This window comes from Haliotis rufescens, unplaced genomic scaffold, assembly GCF_023055435.1.
Source record: "Haliotis rufescens isolate VD_foot unplaced genomic scaffold, xgHalRufe1.0.p SCAF_2, whole genome shotgun sequence".
Classification (NCBI taxonomy): domain Eukaryota; kingdom Metazoa; phylum Mollusca; class Gastropoda; order Lepetellida; family Haliotidae; genus Haliotis; species Haliotis rufescens.
The window spans coordinates 560,206-585,232 of NW_025963890.1; the positions used below are offsets into that span (position 1 = coordinate 560,206).

A 25,027-nucleotide genomic window follows, 5' to 3' on the forward strand; every position below is an offset into this window, starting at 1 on the left:
CCTCTCGTATCACTTGCATTTGCTTCAAACAAAATGGCCTCGCCCAGTCAAGACGATCTGATCGACAATGAATATCTATATTGTGAGAAAACGGGTTTTACATCACGAAGTGCATCAGATCACGTGAGCACCTTGATAAAAAACTTGAAAAGATTTGGAAAATATCTGTTGACAACGGTGGCGGTGCAAATGCTGTGCAAATCCTGCAATCGACCGAAATCTGCATGACAGTTTACGAACCGGATTTCGATTCCGGTGCGCGATTTTGATTGGACTATTCATAGACTCGTTAGTCAAGCCAAAATCTAACTCCGTAATACAAGCCTAGTTCGGCAAGGGTAAAAACTAGACTTTTAGTCAGTTAACACTCTTGCCTCAAGAAGATGACAGACCAACTATGATTCAACCCCGTGGAACTGGTAACAAATCAAAATACCTGTGAATTGTTTTTCACATTGAGTTTTAATGATAAGTAGAAATACCTTAACTTGAAAAAAGGTAAGCCAATAGTAATCATTTACTAGAAAAATAGAAGATGTTAAGGTATTTTAATGTTAGAATCTTCACATGCTTTTATATATAGGAAATGACAACATAGTCTGACAGAGTACAGTTAGCCAATAGCAAATTAAGTTCTTATTCAGACTCTCACTGTTCACAGAATAAACCATGTACACTGGAGTGTCTGGCAATAAACAAAGGATTGTCAGACCAGATGCTTCAGGACAAACACCATGTACACTGGAGCGTCTGGCAATAAACAAAGGATTGTCAGACCAGATGCTTCAGGGCATACACCATGTACATTGGAGCGTCTGGCAATAAACAAAGGATTGGCAGACCAGATGCTTCAGGACAAACACCATGTACACTGGAGCGTCTGGCAATAAACAAAGGATTGGCAGACCAGATGCTTCAGGGCATACACCATGTACACTGGAGCGTCTGGCAATAAACAAAGGATTGGCAGACCAGATGCTTCAGGGCATACACCATGTACACTGGAGCGTCTGGCAATAAACAAAGGATTGGCAGACCAGATGCTTCAGGGCATACACCATGTACACTGGAGCGTCTGGCAATAAACAAAGGATTGGCAGACCAGATGCTTCAGGGCATACACCATGTACACTGGAGCGTCTGGCAATAAACAAAGGATTGGCAGACCCGATGCTTCAGGGCATACACCATGTACACTGGAGCGTCTGGCAATAAACAAAGGATTGTCAGACCAGATGCTTCAGGACAAACACCATGTACACTGGAGCGTCTGGCAATAAACAAAGGATTGGCAGACCAGATGCTTCAGGGCATACACCATGTACATTGGAGCGTCTGGCAATAAACAAAGGATTGGCAGACCAGATGCTTCAGGACAAACACCATGTACACTGGAGCGTCTGGCAATAAACAAAGGATTGGCAGACCAGATGCTTCAGGGCATACACCATGTACACTGGAGCGTCTGGCAATAAACAAAGGATTGGCAGACCAGATGCTTCAGGGCATACACCATGTACACTGGAGCGTCTGGCAATAAACAAAGGATTGGCAGACCAGATGCTTCAGGGCATACACCATGTACACTGGAGCGTCTGGCAATAAACAAAGGATTGGCAGACCAGATGCTTCAGGGCATACACCATGTACATTGGAGTGTCTGGCAATAAACAAAGGATTGGCAGACCAGATGCTTCAGGGCATACACCATGTACACTGGAGCGTCTGGCAATAAACAAAGGATTGGCAGACCAGATGCTTCAGGGCATACACCATGTACACTGGAGCGTCTGGCAATAAACAAAGGATTGGCAGACCAGATGCTTCAGGGCATACACCATGTACACTGGAGCGTCTGGCAATAAACAAAGGATTGGCAGACCAGATGCTTCAGGGCATACACCATGTACACTGGAGCGTCTGGCAATAAACAAAGGATTGGCAGACCAGATGCTTCAGGGCATAAACCATGTACACTGGAGTGTCTGGCAATAAACAAAGGATTGGCAGACCAGATGCTTCAGGACAAACACCATGTACACTGGAGCCTAAGGCAATAAACAAAGGATTGTCAGACCAGATGCTTCAGGGCATACACCATGTACATTGGAGTGTCTGGCAATAAACAAAGGATTGGCAGACCAGATGCTTCAGGGCATACACCATGTACACTGGAGCCTAAGGCAATAAACAAAGGATTGTCAGACCAGATGCTTCAGGGCATACACCATGTACACTGGAGCGTCTGGCAATAAACAAAGGATTGGCAGACCAGATGCTTCAGGGCATACACCATGTACACTGGAGCGTCTGGCAATAAACAAAGGATTGGCAGACCAGATGCTTCAGGGCATACACCATGTACACTGGAGTGTCTGGCAATAAACAAAGGATTGGCAGACCAGATGCTTCAGGACAAACACCATGTACACTGGAGCCTAAGGCAATAAACAAAGGATTGTCAGACCAGATGCTTCAGGGCATACACCATGTACATTGGAGTGTCTGGCAATAAACAAAGGATTGGCAGACCAGATGCTTCAGGGCATACACCATGTACACTGGAGCGTCTGGGCAAGATGCTTCAGTGATGTCACAGCATCTATGGTGATTGTGAAGTTTGTGTTTCAGGATGAGTGAGTGAGTGAGTTTGGTTTAACACCGCTTTTAACAGTATTCCAGTCATATCACGGCGTGTCAGCTTGATGTGGGAGGAAAGCCCGAAGTGATGCAGGTCTCAGATGTTAACCACTTCGGTGAAACACACGAGCACAGGTATGGGGCTGACAAACCTAGAAACATCATCAGGGTGAACCGGGATTCAAACCCACAATCATAGGTTTTGGTGTGCCCAAGGAACTCAGCACAGCAAAACTCGGCGCGCCTTAGACCACTGGGCCACCAGTGCCCCCTTTTCAGGATGAAAGGCATGTCATCTCATAAGATAGTAACAGATCAAAAAGTAAACAGATAACTGATAAAAGATAATCACATATAAACCAGAGTGAAAATGGCATCTTCGGAAGTGCTTGCTAAATCTCCAACATCAACATCACATATAAACCTTATTCATCAAATTGTTCATATATTAGACAATTGGATAATTCTTACTTAACATCATAATACATCACATTCAGTTTGGAATATCAAAAAGTTCAAATCATTATTAATGTTCAAATAGTTGTTCGACAAACAAAGATATATTGTTGGGGAACAAACAACATAACCCTTACCATATAAATGTAGCATTGCACCCTTGGTATGAGTGTCACCTACTGTGTAACATTATCTAATGATTCAAGTCATGGACACAGGTATTACAAATAGGTTGATAAAAACACATCATATGTTTTTACTTCCTATTTCATCATATGGATGCAGAAGTACAAACAAATCAAGACAGACAAACACATCTAGTAAAAGATAAAACAAAGACATGAAGAGGTCACACACCCACTGTCATCAAGAATGTGCTATCACCATGGTTACAACTACTGACTACATGTCAACATATTACAAACAGAATACAATGCACTAACAGATGTAACATTCAACTGCAGTTATGTATGTATCTATTCATACCAACTAAAAACCCATTCAGATATTAGTTCACAATGAACCCAAAAATCCTTAGGGAAAATAATGAACTATCACCCCTATTTGTTAATCATACAAGCAAGCTTAAAGAAAGGGATGGGTGAAAACAATCCCAACAAAAGAATAGTATGAAGCTAACATCTACCATAATGAATATGTATATATGTTGAAGCAAAACATCTGATTGAGAGTAAAGCGTCTGCCTACCTTGCTTCTGTTTATCAGACAGACTATCTCTCTTGTCATTGGGTTCTGGCGACATTGGTCTTGGATTGGGTATATTTGTTAAATCAAACTCAACAAAATCAATAGAGGCTGAAACAGAAAAAATAACCAACATTAATATTTTAAAGCTTCCGTTGTGCCACCCCAAAGGAAAATATGAGAACAAAAACTGGTAAAACAAATTTCAAAATACGTCTTCCGTTTACATAAACATTCTTAAACATTAGTTTCTAATGCCTCACTAAACAATATTCCAGCCAATATGGCTGGGTCTGCACCGACACATCAGTGATTGATATTCTGAGCAACAAACTACCCACTTGGGGTACCAAGAGATGCTATCAACCAAGTCAGTGAGTCTGACCATCCGATCCATTTAGCTGCCTCTTGCAACCAGCATAGGTTGCTGGGGATCTATTCTGCATTAAAGGTATGCAGAAAAAATATTTTGGTGAAAATGGTAAACATACTTTACAAATGACTTTCACTGTGTTCACTGTGACCTTGACCTCATACATAGGTCCCTCACAGCCTTTTCAGATCGCAGACCACCCCACATAGGGCTGCTTAATTAACTTACACAAACTTAAATCAAAACAAACAAAAGGTAATATTAAACATACTAATCTGGCCCACATTATAAAAATAAAAACATAATCAACATCACTTCCCAAACTTTACCATAGACTTATCATGCTTATGATGGTTGTTTATTTATTGACAAGTCATTGAAACATGACAAGAGACTGACAGGGATACAAGTTTGTACAATAAAAGCTGTAAGTAATTGGGCCTGGTAATGTAAGTAAGATAACTCTCATCCCCGGAAGTGATTATTCCAGCCAATCAAAACCCGAGTTACATTGCAACAGACAATTCAATCGAAACTTACTGCTAAACCCATCGTTACAGGTGCTAACCATTCTAACTTTCGAGGTTACAAAAATTATTTATTTATTCCAATCACTTAAATTTGTTTACTTCCAGTTTTGGCACAGATTGATGAAACTTATAGTTTCAAATTTACGAATGAAAAAACATTTAGGATATTATTATTCAATTTTTGGGTGCCATGATATTCATTTTTTGCACCTTAAGGAATCTTGAGTGGAAAGGTCCCCATGGCCGTGTTATGAAATAAGCCCTGTGAGTATGAAAGAGTTACCTGGTTTCTTAGACCCCGTCTTTTTCTGTTCTATTAAGGTGGTTATTAGCTTCTGTATGGTCAGCTCATCAGAGTGTCTCTTCAGTTCTTGGTAAGCCTGAAACCACATTAAACATTTAAGGATTGACTGTGTATTTTTTCGGTTCATTGAAGTAGGAATCGAAAAAGCGATGTGCAAACTGTATGTATCCGCATAGTGGATTCTTACAAAAGTTTGCACATCGGTTTTTCAATTCATATCTCAATGAACCGAAAAAATAGACAGTCAATGCTTATGATTAAATTCGACAACGTAAAACATGTTTTATCTACAATAGTTTAACCAAAAACAGTTGTATATATCAAAACAGACAAAAATGACGAGATTGACAAACATTCCAAGTGTAGGAATACATACTGTGGCGTGACATGAATCAGGCGATCGTTTATTTATGCACATAACTTGACACGCCTACACAGTCAGTAGCCAATCAACGGAGAGGAAGATCAAAACAATTTTCATTGGACCTGTCAATTAAGGCAAGAGGCGAAAAGAACTGCAACAGTCAAACTGTAACGAACCAGAACAAATATGTCTGGGAGAAGGCGGCTGTTTCAAATTACATGGTCAGTTACTGGTAGCCAGATTCAAACATTACTTCCCTGATTACGGTAAAACACAGTTAGAAATGAAACCCGAAGACATGAAAGTTGAACCGAGGTGAGCGGGAAAAAAAACAGGCGGGCGAGTCTGCACGTTTTCCGTTTCATTCATTCTCGGCCTTCAGTTTCAAAGGGTTGTTTGGACAATGAATATGCATGAAAGTTGCAAAATGTCCTGTGCATGACAATACATGTGAGCAGAAAGGGAATTCCCTCGACTGTAATACTGGGATTCCCCGATATTCCGAAGTAATGAAAGTAGTGCGCCTCGGTAGGCGTGGCTTAATTTTTTACATTCATTAGGAAATGAATGCAATAACACGTGACCAATTCAGCTAATCAGAATACAGGAATTTCCATGAACACAACGAAAATTTAATTATAAACGCATGCATCTCTGTGCATGAGGAAACAGGGAGAATCCCTGAAGATGAAATCAAGTAAAGCTGTCATAGCTGTGAGGCACAAATAAGTGACATACGCGCTCCTGAACAAATAATCTTTACATTTTTCAGATCAATATTCAATAAAGGATTCTTCATCTTGCTGTTTTATAAAACAGTTTTATAAAGAAACCTCCCTGGACTCTAAAAGAATGTATTTTTAAAATTGTCCTCCATAATTTTTTCTTGAACATGTTAAACAACTACATAATGTTTTAACAGAATGTACCTGTCCAAGGACAACATGTTCATTCTCCCAGCTTCTGGCGTATGTGTCAATGAAGTCCTTCATCTGACTGATGTGTTCCTCTTCTAGCTCTTGGAAGCGCTACACAGACAAACCACATACACCATCACATATTCACCTGTGTTCTGTTATACAATAAACACAAATAACCACTTGGAGTTAACACTAGGGCTAGGACAATACACCAACTGTGCGATCCGATATGTATCTTGATACCTTGCTCACAATCTGATATGTATCACGATACTTGCATGTGCACCTTTCTCATAGACAGGAAGCCAAATACCTAGCACACCAACGATTTACAGTTGGCAGTTTCAAGCATGGTGCAATGAATGAAAATATTTACGTTTTCACTAGTAATTAATGTTTGGTGTAACATTTATTAAAGAATACATTTAAGGTAAGAATCTATACTTCTTACTTATTGTGCGATTGTGATCGATATTTGAATTGAGAAGTAAATAATTGTGACCTACCAATGCATCGGTGTCTTGTCCCACTTTAGTCATATACGTAATATATAGGTATGCAGGTTCTCATAGGTTCAACACAGATTTTGGATGTTTCAAAGGATTTGATAAGGTTCAAACATATTGTTTCAAGAATCACATTATTTTACTGCTGTTAATAAGATAAAAAAAATACTCACACAACAAGAATTTGTCATCTTTTTCTCAAATTCATTCCGGACATTAGCAAACTTATCTACAAGGTTTTTATATTCATCACCTGAAAAGATGATAAACATGATACAGGCATGGGTGAATGTGTCACTGAACCAGGTGTATTACTGAGTAGCCAATCTATAGTTCTGTACTGTTTCCCCAGCAGGCACTGCATTAGTGTTAGAAATTAGTACTAGTCATAGAGTCCTGGCCAAACTGCCCAATAGTTAAGGTATCATAAGGACTAGTAGAAACTTGCCCTTTTTAAGGGTTTTGCTATATGTTACCATTATAAGGACCAGTTGACTAAAAATGTTAGTTTCTACCGCTGACTGTATGCTGTGTACAACACGTTTCTATTGCTGAAATATTAAATACAGCATTGCACTGCCAAGTTTTTCCTTATGGTTCCTTCCCCATCATAATTTCCTATCCATCAACACTGTTTAATGTGTGTCTCCTTGATTCCCTGATGTTTAGAATCAAGCTTGCCTTATTACATGTAGAACTGTATCCAGTGAAGAGCTGAGATTGCATTGACACTTTCATAGTCTGTCAAACATGTTAACATAACCTTGTTTCAAATATCTATGGCTATATAATCCCCAAATAATGCATGTTGAGGAACTACTAAGCTTATTTCCTGGTTATATGAAACTGAATATATTAGGTGATATTCACGTTATCATTTCCGTAGACATACCATCCCATGACTCATCTACTGAATCACTTACTGCTGCGCTATGTAATCAAGGGTAATGTTATTCCGTGCAACCCATTAACAGTAACATATTGAGGGTTGACCATGCAACTGGAGCCTAAACCTGCAACATCTTTTGTTTCCTCATCATTGCCTAAGGCAAACATAGTGAACATGGTGAATCAGTAGTTTCTTCAGCCACATGACTAGTAGGTAGGTAGGTTGGTTGGTTGGATGGTTGGATGTGTTTAACGCCGCACTCAGCAATTTTTCCAGCTGTATGACGGCGGTCTGTAAATAATCGAGTCTGGACAAGACAATCCAGAGAATAATATCATGAGCATCGATCCACGCAATTGGGATCAATGTCATGCATCAACCAAGTCAAAGAGCCTGACCACCCGATCCCGTTAGTCGCCTCTTACGACAAACATAGTCACCTTTTACGGCAAGCATGGGTTGCTAAAGAGACCTTTTCTACCCCGGAATCTTCACAGGTCCATGACTGATAGGGCTTCTATTGACAATTGTGTAAAGCTAATCTATACATCACACTGGAATATGTAATGTAATACTTACATGCTTTTTTGTACTTTGTTTCTGCCTGAAAGAGAAAAACACAAAGATATTTTCATGATGTCTCAATGATAACTTTCAGCTTTTATGTAAATTCAGTGAACAAATTCATGATGGCCTTAGACACTCGGCCAAAGTTTCAGTTTCTTCTATTTCAGCATTTTCTTGAACACACAACAGATAGACCACAAAATTGGGCCTACTCTACCTGCAAGCTTGGTAACTAGTGACATGGAACATACAAGTCAAAATGTGATATAATACCTTTTCTATATCTTTCTGAGATGCATTTTCTCTCCTTAATCGCTCCAATTCTGCACAGCGTGTGTGATAGATTTCTTTGGCCTAAAAATGAAAAAGGCAATACTTAAGTAACCATGAACATGAAACCACATTATTAAAACATTATTAAAACATGTAGTATTTGTTATGTTCATATCACAATTATTCCTGTGACAACAGTGTCAATGTGGAACTCAGTGTGAAGGTATGTCACTATGTGTACTTGATCAGAAACATAATACACCGGAACTAATCCATGTCACATTAACAGAAACCATAAGAAATTCAAAACGACTCCATGCATCCGAGTTCTTTTGGATGTCATTATTATCATCATTATAGATTATTAGAATTATAGAATATTTAATAAAAAGTGTTGTGAGTTTATGAAAAATCACCCTGTCTTTCATGATGCAAAGTTTGCTACAGGAAATGGAATTACAAGGAATTGTTAACACCCATTTAGAGTGCTATACTATTGTCAGTGATGGTAACATATGCACTAACTAGCGCAATTGTAATTATTAAGATGATATAGTTGCAAATACCCAATTTATGTGATTATTGTTGTGTGAATCGGGCAATGTAATGCAGCAATATCGCACCCCAAAGTGAGAATGACACTGCCATAAAGAAAGCCCGGTTTTGTAAATCATATACCATGTGTACAGTGTAACAACAGACTCCAAACAATCAACTCACTTTGTGTACAGCTACTGTTGTGTGTTGGATACTTTGAACAATTTCTAATGTGCCAGCCTCGCTCTCTTTCATCTGAAGATGGAAAATATCCTCCAGAAACATCACAAAATACATGTAACAAAAAACAATACGACATGCAAACTAGCCACAGGTTACAATGGTCGTAGATCAGCTTAAACTTATGAATATGCAAAAACAAATTCATTTACTCTGCACAATGGACCCGAACCTGCAGGTGACAATTCCCCACAACGTTCTAATGTATACAACTCAAAAGAAGTTAAGGAACACCTGATGACAGATTAACAATAGCAATTTGAAAGGCACGAGTGTTCTTGAACTTCTTTTGAGTAGGATATGTTTGAAACTTGAGTTCGGTGCATTAAACATGGTAAACATAAGCATTCTTTGAATTACCAGTACCTGTGAAGTAAAAGTACTTGAGTGTAATATGAAGGTTGTGATATTTACATAATGTTTTCATCTAAATAAAATCTGAACAAATCAGGAAGCCCCACAAAACTCAATCATCTAGGAAGTGTTGGAGAAGGTGACACTGACCGCCTTGTGACGCTTGTGTTGTTCCTCATTGTAGCGGACAATGTCCTTGATGAGGTCTGACCACGTGTGCACCAGCTGCATGTGGAGGTTGGCCAGCTTCTCCACCAAGCTCTTCAGCACATGCCAGAAGGGGGCAAAGCTCCTGGCAACGGCAACAAACTTCCATCAGTCATCACATCAATCATAGTGGAAAGACAGAATTAAGAAGATGAATACTTTCAAATACATATCATTGCCTTCTCAACATGCCTTAAACTTGCAGAGCAAGATTAACTTATACATCATATCAATGCTTGCATAAGACAAATGTTAGCCAAAACATTTCAGTTTTAATCTTAGTGCAAAAACATGGCAAAACAGATGTGGGCTCACAACCATAAAATCATAATTCTATTTGAAACAGAAGTATGGGAGTATGCTAACTAAGAAGCATGATGGACACTTCTGTAAAGGGATTGTTTCTTACCCAACATGAGAATTGTTGCTGGCACTGCGGGCAAGTTTAGTAAGAAGTTTACTATAACTTTCCTCCACTTGACAACTGTAAGAAAGTTGTACAGTGTAATAACTTCTGAACACATTACAAATGGTCGCTAACAAGGTAGACACTTTGATCTACAGAAACAGAAACTATTCCATATTCTACCATGAATTTGGAAATTAATAGATTCTGATTAGTCAGCCAGAGGCATCAAATCTAAGTAACCACCTCTTTCTCACTCATTGTCGGTAGGCATTATTAAATAATTGTATGTACAATTATAGGTAATAAAATGTAGGTACTTTAATATTAGATCTTCACGTTGGCTTGCGAAGTACTTGTGCTACACATTTCGATTGTGATTAAAGTATGATAAAAAATAACCCCCAATTTTGGAGCACTTTTCATTAATAAAGAACCAAACATTGCTTAAACATGTTAAAGGCTATCAGTGTTCCCTTAATTCAGATCAACAACCCACTCAAAACATAGGAATAATTCCATGCCGCTTCACTCAACATATTGGCCGACAGTAAATATTTTGTGTTAAATTTTGACATGGTGGAATGGAGATTAACAAATTGTGTCTTCTTCAGTATTGAGCATGTTGAGCTAGGTTACATGTAGATTTTGCTAAATTTAACATTTGAAACCTCACGCTGCACGTTGAGTTCCAAATTTAATCTGGAACAGTTAAATCCGCAGGTAAGTTGAGGTGACCTAGCTCTACACTGACAACACAGTCTGTTTATCTCAACCATACTTTTTATATTTATACAATAGGGGCATCATTATCAATCATTACGATCAAACTCAATTATGTGAATCACCTATAGTTTTAGGTGGACAACATATATAATCATGACAATTATGTACACCATTAATCCAAATATGGCCTTGGTTTCCTTCTACAGATATCATTAACATGATAAATGACAAACAAGTGTATTATCAGCTTTGTCAGTTGTGAATAGTGTAAATACTGTTATACAGACACTGCGAATCAATGGTTCATATTATCATCAGATCATGATGTGGCCCCCCAGACAGAATTATCCAAGCACATATTGGTGTGTAGCATTCAATTAATGAGCATGCTAAGTGACAATTACTACTCCTCAAATGTTTACTGTATGGCATTACATTGTGTAAAAGAATACATACCTTTCTCTCAGGAAATCAATAAGTTCTTTGCTCGAAGTTTGGCCATTTTTCATGTTATGGTACAATACATAAAAGCCATTGTTTTTTTCTCCCTGTAAAAATAAAAACAAATACTATGAACAGGATCATGATGATGAATACAGATACTAAAATCTATCATGATCTATAGCACTGGGGCAGAACCTATGTGCATCATGTGAACACAGATTGAATTTGACTAAACAAGATTACCGTATTCGACGTAATAAGCGCCCCGCTCTAATAAGCGCCCACGGCGATATTTGCTAATATATTGGCTAGTGAACAATCCCAATTAGCATCCTTCGTGTGTTATATGCACCCTTAATCACGGGAAATTAAATTCTGGAAAAATATATCTGGCGTGTCTTATACGCACAGACTTTTCTTTTGTATCATTTCAGGCTGTCAGCCTAAACCACAAATTTACGATCTTTCAACTCTTTCACCAAAATTATATTCTAATAAGAGCCCCCTCTTTCTTATTTTTAGAGCGCTCTGGGCGCTTATTACGTCAAATACGGTAATAAAACATTACTTAATATATATTGTATATATGGTTGTCCTTGTGTATGTTACTACTTAGAATAAAAAACAAATATCAAAATACAACCACAGCGCACATGCATCCATGCACCTGTACATTTCTTCACTGCAGTCAAGTGCATACATGACAAAATTCTTTATCATATTTACCCAAAAGGTATCACAGCCTAACCACTAAATGATATATTTCAGACAAACATCTATTGTCTATTTTTATGAACTTATTGATGTATCTTGACATCTTCAATATCAGGGTACAATTTTGTTCTTCATAATCCACTGCACCTAGTGCAGGCTGCAGTTAACAACTGACAACACATAAAAGCAGATAAACTGTCTGCACCACATACTTTACTGGAAACTTAAAACAAAAAGACATAACCTTAGACAATGTGCACCATGTTTTTAGATATTACCAGTAAGCATGGTAAGCAGTGACTATTCTGGTAAAGTACATTAACACCTAAACATTACTGTAGTACATGATCATGATCACCTCGAATTACCTACAGTCGATCAATACACTTTCTTAATTACAAGTCCATGCAGGTAAAAATTTGTACGTCTCAATGCTTTTCGTAGTATGCTCAAAGTATGAAGATGCCTGGGATAGTGTCCCACTTCACCATGTTCACAATTGCTTTCCTGGGCTAGATTGAGACTGCACATCTAAACTGTCTGTTTGCATATCAGTATCAGAACAGTCAGTGTCCAACCCAGACCGCGCGATTCATGCTTAAAAAAAAATCAAAGCGCGATCTGTCACGCACAGTAATTTCTTGTACAGTCACTTACTTTATCAGCAGTTTATCCCTACCTTTAGATTCAATACTCACTAAATCTTTAATCAATTAACGAAGAAAGACAGTTCACAGCAAACATTGTAAACAACTGTCGAAGACCAATCGATAACAACCTGAAGTTCGAACAAGAGTGACGTCCCTTGGGTTGCTGAATAAATTATCGATAGGATTGGCATAGGAAACGAAATTTGATTTACTTTAGTAGAAAACGTATCAAAACTTTGATCAAAATTATGTTGTATTTTGTTGTTTAGTAATCAAAAATCTTTGACAAGATGTTTAAACACAATAAATATTCTATCTTGAATAGTTCTGAAAATATTTCTGAGCATTTTAGATCGTTTTAGTTTAGTTTCTGAAATCACACAATATGAATCACCAACTGTCATAGCAGACGATCTTTTGAATAGTGAATGACCATGTCGCGCAAAAACAAAAGAATTACAGACTTTTGTAATCAAAATAGAAAAAAGCACAAAGCATTGTTATTCATATCAGTTCTTTATTCTGATCTGTTACACTTTTATATGATGATGTTCCAGTACATAATAGAAAATAAGACATTTTTTAAGAAAGCAATTATCCCCCGTACTTTTTCAAAATCCCCCCTATTTTCTACATGATGGGGGGACAAGTCCCCCCTTGATTTTCATTTCTGGGTTGGACACTGTCAGAATGGTCAGCTGATTTTGTCACATTTTGACACTTGTCAAATTCAATCACCACAGGCACTGTGTCCAATTTCAGGTTATTTTTAATGGAAAAGGGAATGTTGCGACAGTTTTCTCTCTGACATCTTTATAATGCTCTGCAAATGTATAATCAAATATTTGACTGACTGCACTCAGTGAACTCTGCATATAAACTTAGGCTGCATAAGCTAATGTTAACCTGCACAAGTGCAGTTTTGTCAATACAAAATCACAGCCTGCATATAAATTATTCAAACCAGTACAAAATTATACGATTTTCATAAACAGTGAGCATGACATCTGCTGAACAAAATCAGTTAAAAGTTTAAACTATTTTGTGAGGATTTCTCTGTTTCAGCTTGTCAAATTAAGCCACTGCTAACAACTGAAAAAGACCTCTTGTAAATTTGGGGCCATGGAGCCACATGCGTGACACTGTGACATATCAATTAATGAAGCACCACACTGAAAGCTGACAGGACATTTAAGTCAAACTAGTCACAAGCCACCTTTAAAATGTTTAACAATCAAGACAATCAACACTCTCCTACTCAGTGTTCCTTGCAGCCAGCCTTGTACCTCTGCTACAGGGAGATGGGACGATTCGTCACATATTACAGTCAATTCAACACATGATCATGTTAAATTTGTTTTGCATCTGTTTCATTTTTTTTGAAGATTCTACACATTTGAATAAACATATGTCATAAAATGGTTAACTTTCATTTAGAAAATATCCAAAGATGTGAAAAGTTATTTCCATTTGCTTACATATTCTTTGTTTACATTAGTTGTATGGCTCTACGTGCTGTAGTCGAGGTTCGATGGAGAACTAGCAATATGGTCACTTTGATGTATAAAGATATATTGTCATGCTCCTCACTGATGCAGGTGTAGTAACATATCAATAAAATTGTGTAAAATGCGCTGAAAGGCTTCTATAAGGCCAGTTTGCTCGGTTTTCAGTATAAGTATGTTTGTTCACAAACTAGAGAAAAGTCCAGTCAAGTGATATACAAATTAGCCTGTGGAAGTGGTGTAATGCAAGTCATCACTGCACCAAATTGTGTACAATGGTGACAGTAGCATGAAATCTTCAGGTACAACTTACATTAATGAAGAAACTTTGGACATTAAAACTGAAGCTTAACATCAGTATTTGACATGTGTCTCATGATCTTACAAAGTGATAGGGGGCGGTCGGGTAGCCTAGTGGTTAAAGCGTTCGCTTGTCATACTGAATACCCAGGTTCGATTCCCGACATAGGTACAATGTGTGAAGCCCATTTCTGGTGTTCCCTGCCGAGATATTCCTGGAATATTGCTAAAAGTGGCGTAATACCATACTCACTCATGACAAAGTGATAGGGTCCTTATTAAATTCTGGTTAAGTGCAAACAATTATTACCAAGTATGTGCCTACATAGAACAGGATATGGTGAAAATAGTGGGCAAACAGTTATTTGCGTTAGAAGTGATAGCAACCATGTGTACAAGTCATGCAAATTGATATCTTCTATGTGACATACTGTCTGACATTGACATAAACATGATGACAGACAAGTCTGACCTGTCAAGTGGTGAGATCATACATAGGGTGTTCAAAGCTATGATCTGATGTAAGGACATGCATAGTCATTGATGACTAAGAGTAACTTCAGTAAGGAAGCTGACATTCATTATATACATTAAAAACAAGTTGCAATAAACAGCCATCTACAATCTGAATCTAAATTAGAGAATGACCCAAACAGCCATGCCCAAAACAGGTCAAGTATACAAAACATGGGAGGTCAAAGGAGGTGTGTCAGTTTAGCTCTTCACTCTTTCCACTTCCGCTTTTTGAAAAGTCTCGCTAACTGTTCAATTTGTGCCGTTTCACTTCAAGAACTCATACCTCATACAGCACCATGGAAGGTCGCTATGCAGTAAAAATATAGTGACTTCAATCAAACCAGATGAATCCCATGAATAACATATTTTCGGCACCACTGTATGGGATGATTCGGCCTCCATGTCGAGAGCATCTTCATCTCGGGCAGCAGAAATATATCCTCGCATATCACACGATCGACTGCACGAGCATTAATGCGCATAGCACACAGCGGTATATGGACATCCTTGTTCACTATAATTACTTGCCACTTACCCAAAAGAAATCTGCAAAAGTTGACATTCTCGTTTTCACTCATTTGTACACCAGAATATGGCGTTTATTTGGATATGAATGCGCATGCGCAATCTCGCCACTTCCCGTTTCACGGATCTCGAGAGTTGAAAAACTTTGGCGGGAGAAGGAAAAACTTTTGAATATTTTTTTACAGACTTTCTAGATCGTTTGTATTACATTTCTTACAAATATATAACCCAAGCAAATGCGCTGACACAATGCATCTTTTCAAGATGCATAGACCAAAATATGCCACGCCCCCCTTTCCCAAGAATACCTTTTAAGTTGTTTCTACAGAAAATCATGTCTAGAGCTCTAGTACTTCAACAAAAATCTGTATGGTAACGAAAATAGCATTTTAAAACTGTAATAAGTTTATCCTTTTACTAGTGTAGTAAAAATAATCCCTTTATAAGCCTAGATCTCATCAATGTAGATCTAGATCTATTAATATACAGTCGCCTTCGTGTTCCAGTCGATAGAGCGTCTGTCTAGAGAACGGTGTTTCAATCTCCTTGAAGATAGTACTTGTTACCTTATGTGTTCGACATCAAGGGATGACTGGTCGACTCAGCGTCAGTGGGATAGCACTATAAAACAGACGGAATTCCGGACGCGTACAATGAATCTCATCGATAGGACCTATATACATGTACAACGATCAAGAAACCCTGGTCTGGGGTCTTCCCGGTAACCGTCCACTGTCTATAGATCTAGCATAATTAATCAAATAAATACACCGGAGAAGATCCGGGTTAGAATAGATCCAGGTCTTCAGGAACCCATGCTTGTCATAAGTGACGACAATGCATGTCATAAGAGACTAACGGGATCGGGTGGTCAGGCTCGCTGATTTGGTTGATGTCGTCGTATCCCAATTGCGTGGATCGATGCTCATGATGTGCACGATGGTGTAACAGTGAACGACAACGCTACCATGGACCCTGCCACACATTCATTTGCGGCCTCATCGAAGGGCTCGCCATCTCCAACCTGTCCAATGCATGTTCAAGTTGCGGGGGGGGGGGGGGGGGGGGGGGGGGGAACAAGAAGCATTCGTAAAATCTCAATTATTGGCCACACAAGGTTGTTTGTGTATGTGCGTTCTCGCGTTAAGCGCCCTTTCAGTTAAAATAGCATGACATTTAATATTCTTCTATTCTGATTGGCCTACCAGCAATTTTAATTTTAGATCATTGTTCACTTGCTAATCACATCCACAATTTAACTTGAGTGTAAAAACCTATTTGAAAATAGGATTGGTCTGGCTTGGTATGTGATTGTATGGTTTAAGGGACAATTCCGTTATTTGAAGTATCAAACGTTTTCTGTGGCCTACATGGTTAGGTACATTCTAACATACATAGAAATGGCCTGCATATTTTTTATTAGATTTTTGTTTATTATACTGACCAGTGTTAACAATTTTTTGGTCCTGGGGCCCTTGAGGTTTGTTGCAGGGTTGTTTGAAACTCTGATACCTAAACAGGAAAAACTATTGGATATCCTGTGGGGTGCTTGGGATTTAATCAAAACAATGTATATTGTCCTTGAAAAGACTTTAAAAAATAATAATGCTTCAGACATTTGAAAAACAAATGCCTGCCACAAAAAATGTCCACATTGTTGTTCAGGCTTGCTCATAGTTTCTAATAAAAACATGTCACATAAAAAGAATATCTGATAATGATACAACCCCAACAATACCACCATCAGGGATAGATGGTCTGTGGTGCCTTGCTGGACTGTTGACAACAATCTACCATCAGGGATAGATGGTCTGTGGTGCCTTGCTGGACTGTTGACAACAATCTACCATCAGGGATAGATGGTCTGTGGTGCCTTGCTGGACTGTTGACAACAATCTACCATCAGGGATAGATGGTCTGTGGTGCCTTGCTGGACTGTTGACAACAATCTTCCATCAGGGATGGATGGTCTGTGGTGCCTTGCTGGACTGTTGACAACAATCTACCATCAGGGATGGATGGTCTGTGGTGCCTTGCTGGACTGTTGACAACAATCTACCATCAGGGATGGATGGTCTGTGGTGCCTTGCTGGACTGTTGACAACAATCTACCATCAGGGATGGATGGTCTGTGGTGCCTTGCTGGACTGTTGACAACAATCTACCATCAGGGATGGATGGTCTGTGGTGCCTTGCTGGACTGTTGACAACAATCTACCATCAGGGATAGATGGTCTGTGGTGCCTTGCTGGACTGTTGACAACAATCTACCACCAGGGGTAGATGGTCTGTGGTGCCTTGTTAGACTGTTGACAACAATCTACCACCAGGGATAGATGGTCTGTGGTGCCTTGCTGGACTGTTGACAACAATCTACCATCAGGGATAGATGGTCTGTGATGTTGCTGGACTGTTGACAACAATCTACCATCAGGGATAGATGGTCTGTGGTGCCTTGCTGGACTGTTGACAACAATCTACCATCAGGGATAGATTGTCTGTGGTGCCTTGCTGGACTGTTGACAACAATCTACAATCAGGGATAGATGGTCTGTGGTGCCTTGCTGGACTGTTGACAACAATCTACCATCAGGGATAGATGGTCTATGGTGCCTTGCTGGACTGTTGACAACAATCTACCATCAGGGATAGATGGTATGTGGTGCCTTGCTGGACTGTTGACAACAATCTACCATCAGGGATAGATGGTCTACGGTGCCTTGCTGGACTGTTGACAACAATCTACCATCAGGGATAGATGGCCTGTGGTGCCTTGCTGGACTGTTGACAACAATCTACCATCAGGGATAGATGGTCTGTGGTGCCTTGCTGGACTGTTGACAACAATCTACCATCAGGGATAGATGGTATGTGGTGCCTTGCTGGACTGTTGACAACAATCTACCACCAGGGAAAGATGGTCTGTGGTGCCTTGCTGGACTGTTGACAACAATCTACCATCAGGGATAGATGGTCTGTGGTGCCTTGCTGGACTGTTGACAACAATCTACCATCAGGGATAGATGGTCTGTGATGTTGCTGGACTGTTGACAACAATCTACCATCAGGGATAGATGGCCTGTGGTGCCTTGCTGGACTTTTGACAACAATCTACCATCAGGGATAGATGGTCTGTGGTGCCTTGCTGGACTGTTGACAACAATCTACCACCAGGGATAGATGGTCTGTGATGTTGCTGGACTGTTGACAACAATCTACCATCAGGGATAGATGGTATGTGATGTTGCTGGACTGTTGACAACAATCTACCATCAGGGATAGATGGTGTATGGTGCCTTGCTGGACTGTTGACAACAATCTACCATCAGGGATAGATGGTCTGTGATGTTGCTGGACTGTTGACAACAATCTACCATCAGGGATAGATGGTCTGTGGTGCCTTGCTGGACTGTTGACAACAATCTACCATCAGGGATAGATGGTCTGTGATGTTGCTGGACTGCTGACAACAATCTACCATCTGGGATAGATGGTCTGTGGTGCCTTGCTGGACTGTTGACAACAATCTACCATCAGGGATAGATGGTCTTTGGTGCCTTGCTGGACTGTTGACAACAATCTGCTGTCAGGGACAGACCAGGTGAGTTAGTACTACATGTCAGGTGAGTTGTTACTACAGGTCAGCTGAGTTGTTACTACATGTCAGGTGAGTTGTAACTACAGACCAGGTGAGTTGTTACTACAGGTCAGGTGAGTTGTTACTACAGGTCAGGTGAGTTGTTACTACAGGCCAGGTGAGTTGTTACTACAGGCCAGGTGAGTTAGTACTACAGGCCCAGGTCAGTTGGTTCTACAGGCCAGGTGATTTAGTAATACAGGTCAGATGAGTTAGTACTACAGGTCAGGGGAGTTGTTACTTCAGGCCAGGTCAGTTAGTACTACAGGCCCAGTGAGTTGTTACTACAGGTCAGGTGAGTTGTTACTACAGGTCAGGTGAGTTGTTACTACAGGCCAGGTGAGTTGTTACTACAGGCCAGGTGAGTAAGTAATACAGGTCAGGTGAGTTAGTACTACAGGTCAGGTGAGTTGTAACTACAGACCAGGTGAGTTAGTACTACAGGTCAGGTGAGTTGTTACTACAGGCCAGGTGAATTAGTACTACAGGCCAGGTCAGTTAGTACTACAGGTCAGGTGAGTTGTTACTTCAGGCCAGGTGAGTTGTTACTACAGGCCAGGTGAATTAGTACTACAGGCCAGGTCAGTTAGTACTACAGGTCAGGTGAGTTGTTACTACAGGCCAGGTGAGTTGTTACTACAGGCCAGGTGAATTAGTACTACAGGCCAGGTCAGTTAGTACTACAGGTCAGGTGAGTTGTTACTTCAGGCTAGGTCAGTTAGTTCTTCAGGCCAAGTGAGTTAGTACTACAGGTCAGGTGAGTTAGTACTGCAGGCCAGGTGAGTTAGTACTACAGGTCAGGTGAGTTGTTACTACAGACCAGGTGAGTTAGTACTACAGGTCAGGTGAGTTGTTACTACAGGTCAGGTGAGTTGTTACTACAGGCCAGGTGAGTTATTACTTCAGCCCAGGTGTAATTACGAGATAATTCCCTGCTGCTAGTGTGTATCATCAGCCATGACCAGACTGTAGCATGACAGGTGGATGAGAGATGATGAGAGACAGTGTTTGATAACACGCTGTCTCTCAGTAGATAAATATCAGTAAATATTTGTTATGAAGGATTTGATAATCCAAGTGATCTGTGAAAAATATGAAATGAAATATGAAAGATATCTATGTGGCATGGCCAGTAACTTTTTTATAGTACTGCTCCTATTATCTATGTGTATGCATGATAGACTGTTAGAGATTAGCATAGCCCTGTGTTATTAATAAGAATTAATTAACATGCAGCCATGCGTTGTGCTATATACTGCCACCATGACACTGGGCACATCTATCAGTAGTGTCAGACAGCTGTTGTGTAGCATTCCCATGACAACTTGCTCTGAAACAGGAGACTACTGAACACAGTACTGGGTGTGAGTCTTTGTAATGATTGCTTGAATCTGGGTTCTGCTTTCATCATGTTATTGATAACAACTATTGTCCTGTGTTTATAGTTACCCTGTTTATAGGAGATACACATACGTATTTCTAAATATCTCTAAAATGAGTTTGGTAAACATCACTTATTTCCAACGACTTACTGCGTGTTTGTATTCGGGGATCAGCACCTAACTATTGTATACCAATTATATATGCTTTTTTGGGTGTTTTGAAGTTGACAACAAAACTTGAATGAGCTGACCCTATATAGATGAACCTTGGTCACTGTTGTATGATTTGGATAAGAAGTGATAAACAATTGATATTATTTCCATGGCTCAAGTCCACTAAACTTGCCCATACCAGTATGAATGAGTGGACCTATCAGTGCTAGATTATCAGGATTGTGTTTGTAGTCACCTGCTGTAGTAAGTTAGACGTGTCTGTGCTGTTCCCCGCGCTCCTCATAGTAAGGTGTGTGTCTGAGATACCCAGCCACCCTCTCGTCTCAGTCTGGTCTCATAGTAAGGTGTGTGTCTGAGATACCCAGCCACACCCTCGTCTCAGTCTGGTCTCATAGTAAGGTGTGTGTCTGAGATACCCAGCCACACCCTCGTCTCAGTCTGGTCTCATAGTAAGGTGTGTGTGTATCTGAGATACCCAGCCACCCTCTCGTCTCAGTCTGGTCTCATAGTAAGGTGTGTGTCTGAGATACCCAGCCACCCTCTCGTCTCAGTCTGGTCTCATAGTAAGGTGTGTGTCTGAGATACCCAGCCACCCTCTCGTCTCAGTCTGGTCTCATAGTAAGGTGTGTGTCTGAGATACCCAGCCACCCTCTCGTCTCAGTCTGGTCTCATAGTAAGGTGTGTGTCTGAGATATCCAGTCACCCTCTCGTCTCAGTCTGGTCTCATAGTAAGGTGTGTGTCTGAGATACCCAGCCACACTCTCGTTTCAGTCTGGTCTCATAGTAAGGTGGTGTGTGTCTGAGATACCCAGCCACCCTCTCGTCTCAGTCTGGTCTCATAGTAAGGTGTGTGTCTGAGATACCCAGCCACCCTCTCGTCTCAGTCTGGTCTCATAGTAAGGTGTGTGTCTGAGATACCCAGCCACCCTCTCGTCTCAGTCTGGTCTCATAGTAAGGTGTGTGTCTGAGATACCCAGCCACCCTCTCGTCTCAGTCTGGTCTCATAGTAAGGTGTGTGTCTGAGATACCCAGCCACCCTCTCGTCTCAGTCTGGTCTCATAGTAAGGTGTGTGTCTGAGATACCCAGCCACACCCTCGTCTCAGTCTGGTCTCATAGTAAGGTGTGTGTCTGAGATACCCAGCCACACTCTCGTCTCAGCCTGGTCTCATAGTAAGGTGTGTGTCTGAGATACCCAGCCACCCTCTCATCTCAGTCTGGTCTCATAGTAAGGTGTGTGTCTGAGATACCCAGCCACACTCTCGTCTCAGCCTGGTCTCATGGTAAGGTGTGTGTCTGAGATACCCAGCCACCCTCTCGTCTCAGTCTGGTCTCATAGTAAGGTGTGTGTCTGAGATACCCAGCCACCCTCTCGTCTCAGTCTGGTCTCATAGTAAGGTGTGTGTCTGAGATACCCAGCCACCCTCTCGTCTCAGTCTGGTCTCATAGTAAGGTGTGTGTCTGAGATACCCAGTCACCCTCTCGTCTCAGTCTGGTCTCATAGTAAGGTGTGTGTCTGAGATACCCAGCCACCCTCTCGTCTCAGTCTGGTCTCATAGTAAGGTGTGTGTCTGACATACCCAGCCACCCTCTCGTCTCAGTCTGGTCTCATAGTAAGGTGTGTGTCTGAGATACCCAGCCTCCCTCTCGTCTCAGTCTGGTCTCATAGTAAGGTGTGTGTGTGTCTGAGATACCCAGCCACCCTCTCATCTCAGTCTGGTCTCATAGTAAGGTGTGTGTCTGAGATACCCAGCCACCCTCTCGTCTCAGTCTGGTCTCATAGTAAGGTGTGTGTCTGAGATACCCAGCCACCCTCTCGTCTCAGTCTGGTCTCATAGTAAGGTGTGTGTCTGAGATACCCAGCCACCCTCTCGTCTCAGTCTGGTCTCATAGTAAGGTGTGTGTCTGAGATACCCAGCCACACTCTCGTCTCAGTCTGGTCTCATAGTAAGGTGTGTGTCTGAGATACCCAGCCACACTCTCGTCTCAGTCTGGTCTCATAGTAAGGTGTGTGTGTGTCTGAGATACCCAGCCACACTCTCGTCTCAGTCTGGTCTGGAGACATTGCTGGGTGTTGGTTATGGATGATGATCTAATAGTCACCGTAAGGAAATGACAAAATAGGCTCGATCGCTAATGGTTAAGAAATAACATATGTGTAACTGTTAACTTCATTGATAATGCATTATTAACATATTGTTCAAAGCAACATCAGGCTTAACTCACTCTCTCTCATCCAAAATAATTAAAACCTCATTGAACTCCATAAATTTTCTGTTGTATATACCAAGTAAAAAAGTGAGGGTGAGCAGCAAATTTGTAAATCAGACAATAAAATATGTCTCACTACTCCCCCCCCCCCCCCCCCCCCCCACTGCCAGTTTCACCCCATCAGCTAACTTGTATACCTCACCCTACCAGCTACCTCCCGCCCCACCCTGCCAGTCTCAGCCAAACCAGTTACCTTGCATACCCCACCCTGCCAGTTTCACCCCCCATCAGCTACCTTGCATACCCCACCAAGCCAGTTTCACCCCCCATCCGCTACTTTGCATACCCCACCCTGCCAGTCTCACCCCCATCACCTACCTTGCATACCCCACTCTGCCAGTCTCACCCCCCATCACCTACCTTGCATACCCCACCCTGCCCGTCTCACCCCCCATCACCTACCTTGCATACCCCACCCTGCCCGTCTCACCCCCCATCCGCTACCTTGCATACCCCACCCTGCCAGTCTCACCCCCCATCAGCTACCTTGCATACCCCACCCTGCCCGTCTCACCCCCCATCAGCTACTTTGCATACCCCACCCTGCCCGTCTCACCCCCCATCACATACCTTGCATACCCCACCCTGCCCGTCTCACCCCCGATCACATACCTTGCATACCCCACCCTGCCAGTCTCACCCCCCATCACCTACTTTGCATACCCCACCCTGCCCGTCTCACCCCCCCATGACATACCTTGCATACCCCACCCTGCCAGTCTCACCCTCCATCACCTTCCTTGCATACCCCACCCTGCCCGTCTCACCCTCCATCACCTTCCTTGCATACCCCACCCTGCCAGCTACCTCCAACCCCACCCTTGCAGTCTCACCCCCCATCATCTACCTTGCATACCCCACCCTTGCAGTCTCACCCCCCATCATCTACCTTGCATACCCCACCCTGCCAGTCTCACCCCCCCATCACCTACCTTGCATACCCCACCCTGCCCGTCTCACCCCCCATCACATACCTTGCATACCCCACCCTGCCCGTCTCACCCCCCATCACCTACCTTGCATACCCAACCCTGCCCGTCTCACCCCCCATCAGCTACCTTGCATACCCCACTCTGCCAGTCTCACCCCCCATCACCTACCTTGTATACCCCACTCTGCCAGTCTCACCCCCCATCAGCTACCTTGCATACCCCACTCTGCCAGTCTCACCCCCCATCAGCTACCTTGCATACCCCACCCTGCCAGTCTCAGCCCCCATCAGCTACCTTGCATACCCCACCCTGCCAGTCTCACCCCCCATCAGCTACCTTGCATACCCCACTCTGCCAGTCTCACCCCCCATCAGCTACCTTGCATACCCCACCCTGCCAGTCTCACCCCCCATCACATACCTTGCATACCCCACCCTGCCAGTCTCACCCCCCCATCACCTACCTTGCATACCCCACTCTGCCAGTCTCACCCCCCATTAGCTACCTTGCATACCCCACTCTGCCAGTCTCACCCCCCGTCACCTACCTTGCATATCCCACCCTGCCAGTTTCACCCCCCATCACCTACATTTTATACCCCACCCTGCCAGCTACCGCCTACCCAACCTCACTAGCAGGTAAGCACAGCACTGACCCACTACTGAGACAAAGTTCTCTTGGAGTTGATGGTATTTGAATGATAGTTCATGTGGTAAGTACATACATGCCGTGTTTGATAGCTCCTTCAAGTCCCATTTACGTATTTATTCTAGTAAAGTAAATGACTTGTTCAAACTGATTTGGATTGCAATGTTGACAATGGAAGAGTGACTTACTCACAAGGAACAGCCTGACTAAGACATGAAGATGAGTGGGAATTGTTTATTGTACAATAAAACACTGCAGGGAGAATAAACCATGAGTGGTATCATGTCATACCACTGTAACATTATATAGTGTGATGTCATTCAACTGTAATTAT

General features: G+C 41.6%; 3 protein-coding genes across 9 annotated transcripts in view; 2 read left to right on the top strand and 1 right to left on the bottom strand.

Moving 5' to 3' along the window:
* Positions 1-15,760, bottom strand: part of LOC124119622 (F-BAR domain only protein 2-like) — a 55,307-nt gene extending 39,547 nt beyond the window's left edge. For 5 of the 7 annotated variants that reach the window (XM_046482192.2, XM_046482188.2, XM_046482190.2 and 2 more), the window contains exons 1-11: positions 15,662-15,742; positions 11,454-11,545; positions 10,275-10,349; positions 9,809-9,950; positions 9,248-9,319; positions 8,528-8,608; positions 8,267-8,291; positions 6,972-7,051; positions 6,302-6,400; positions 4,988-5,084; positions 3,805-3,912 (exon numbers count right to left, since the gene is read on the bottom strand). In XM_046482192.2, the coding sequence (XP_046338148.2) occupies positions 3,805-3,912; positions 4,988-5,084; positions 6,302-6,400; positions 6,972-7,051; positions 8,267-8,291; positions 8,528-8,608; positions 9,248-9,319; positions 9,809-9,950; positions 10,275-10,349; positions 11,454-11,545; positions 15,662-15,688 (898 nt within the window). In that variant the 5' untranslated portion in view covers positions 15,689-15,742. Of the gene's footprint in view, positions 1-3,804; positions 3,913-4,987; positions 5,085-6,301; positions 6,401-6,971; positions 7,052-8,266; positions 8,292-8,527; positions 8,609-9,247; positions 9,320-9,808; positions 9,951-10,274; positions 10,350-11,453; positions 11,546-15,661 lie in introns of all 7 variants that reach the window. The other 2 variants (XM_046482193.2, XM_046482186.2) reach the window with 1 other exon arrangement.
* Positions 15,761-19,311: 3,551 nt separating this feature from the next.
* LOC125381854 (signaling mucin HKR1-like) lies at positions 19,312-24,546 on the top strand. The gene is made up of 3 exons (XM_048399171.1): positions 19,312-19,318; positions 23,454-23,788; positions 23,983-24,546. The coding sequence occupies exons 1-3, from the start codon at positions 19,312-19,314 to the stop codon at positions 24,544-24,546; spliced, it is 906 nt and encodes a 301-aa protein (XP_048255128.1).
* Positions 20,608-25,027, top strand: part of LOC124115611 (solute carrier family 4 member 11-like) — a 115,210-nt gene continuing 110,790 nt past the window's right edge. Inside the window, exon 1 of the mRNA XM_048399460.1 lies at positions 20,608-20,652. The gene's annotated coding sequence lies outside the window, so the exon portion shown is untranslated. The remainder of the gene's footprint in view (positions 20,653-25,027) is intronic.

What these genes read in the sequence shown, in the direction of transcription:
- LOC125381854 (XM_048399171.1), top strand. An exon ending in TTGCATACCCCACCCTGCCC is followed by an intron (nt 23,789 to 23,982) that starts GTCTCACCCCCC and finishes CCACCCTTGCAG; the next exon opens with TCTCACCCCCCATCATCTAC.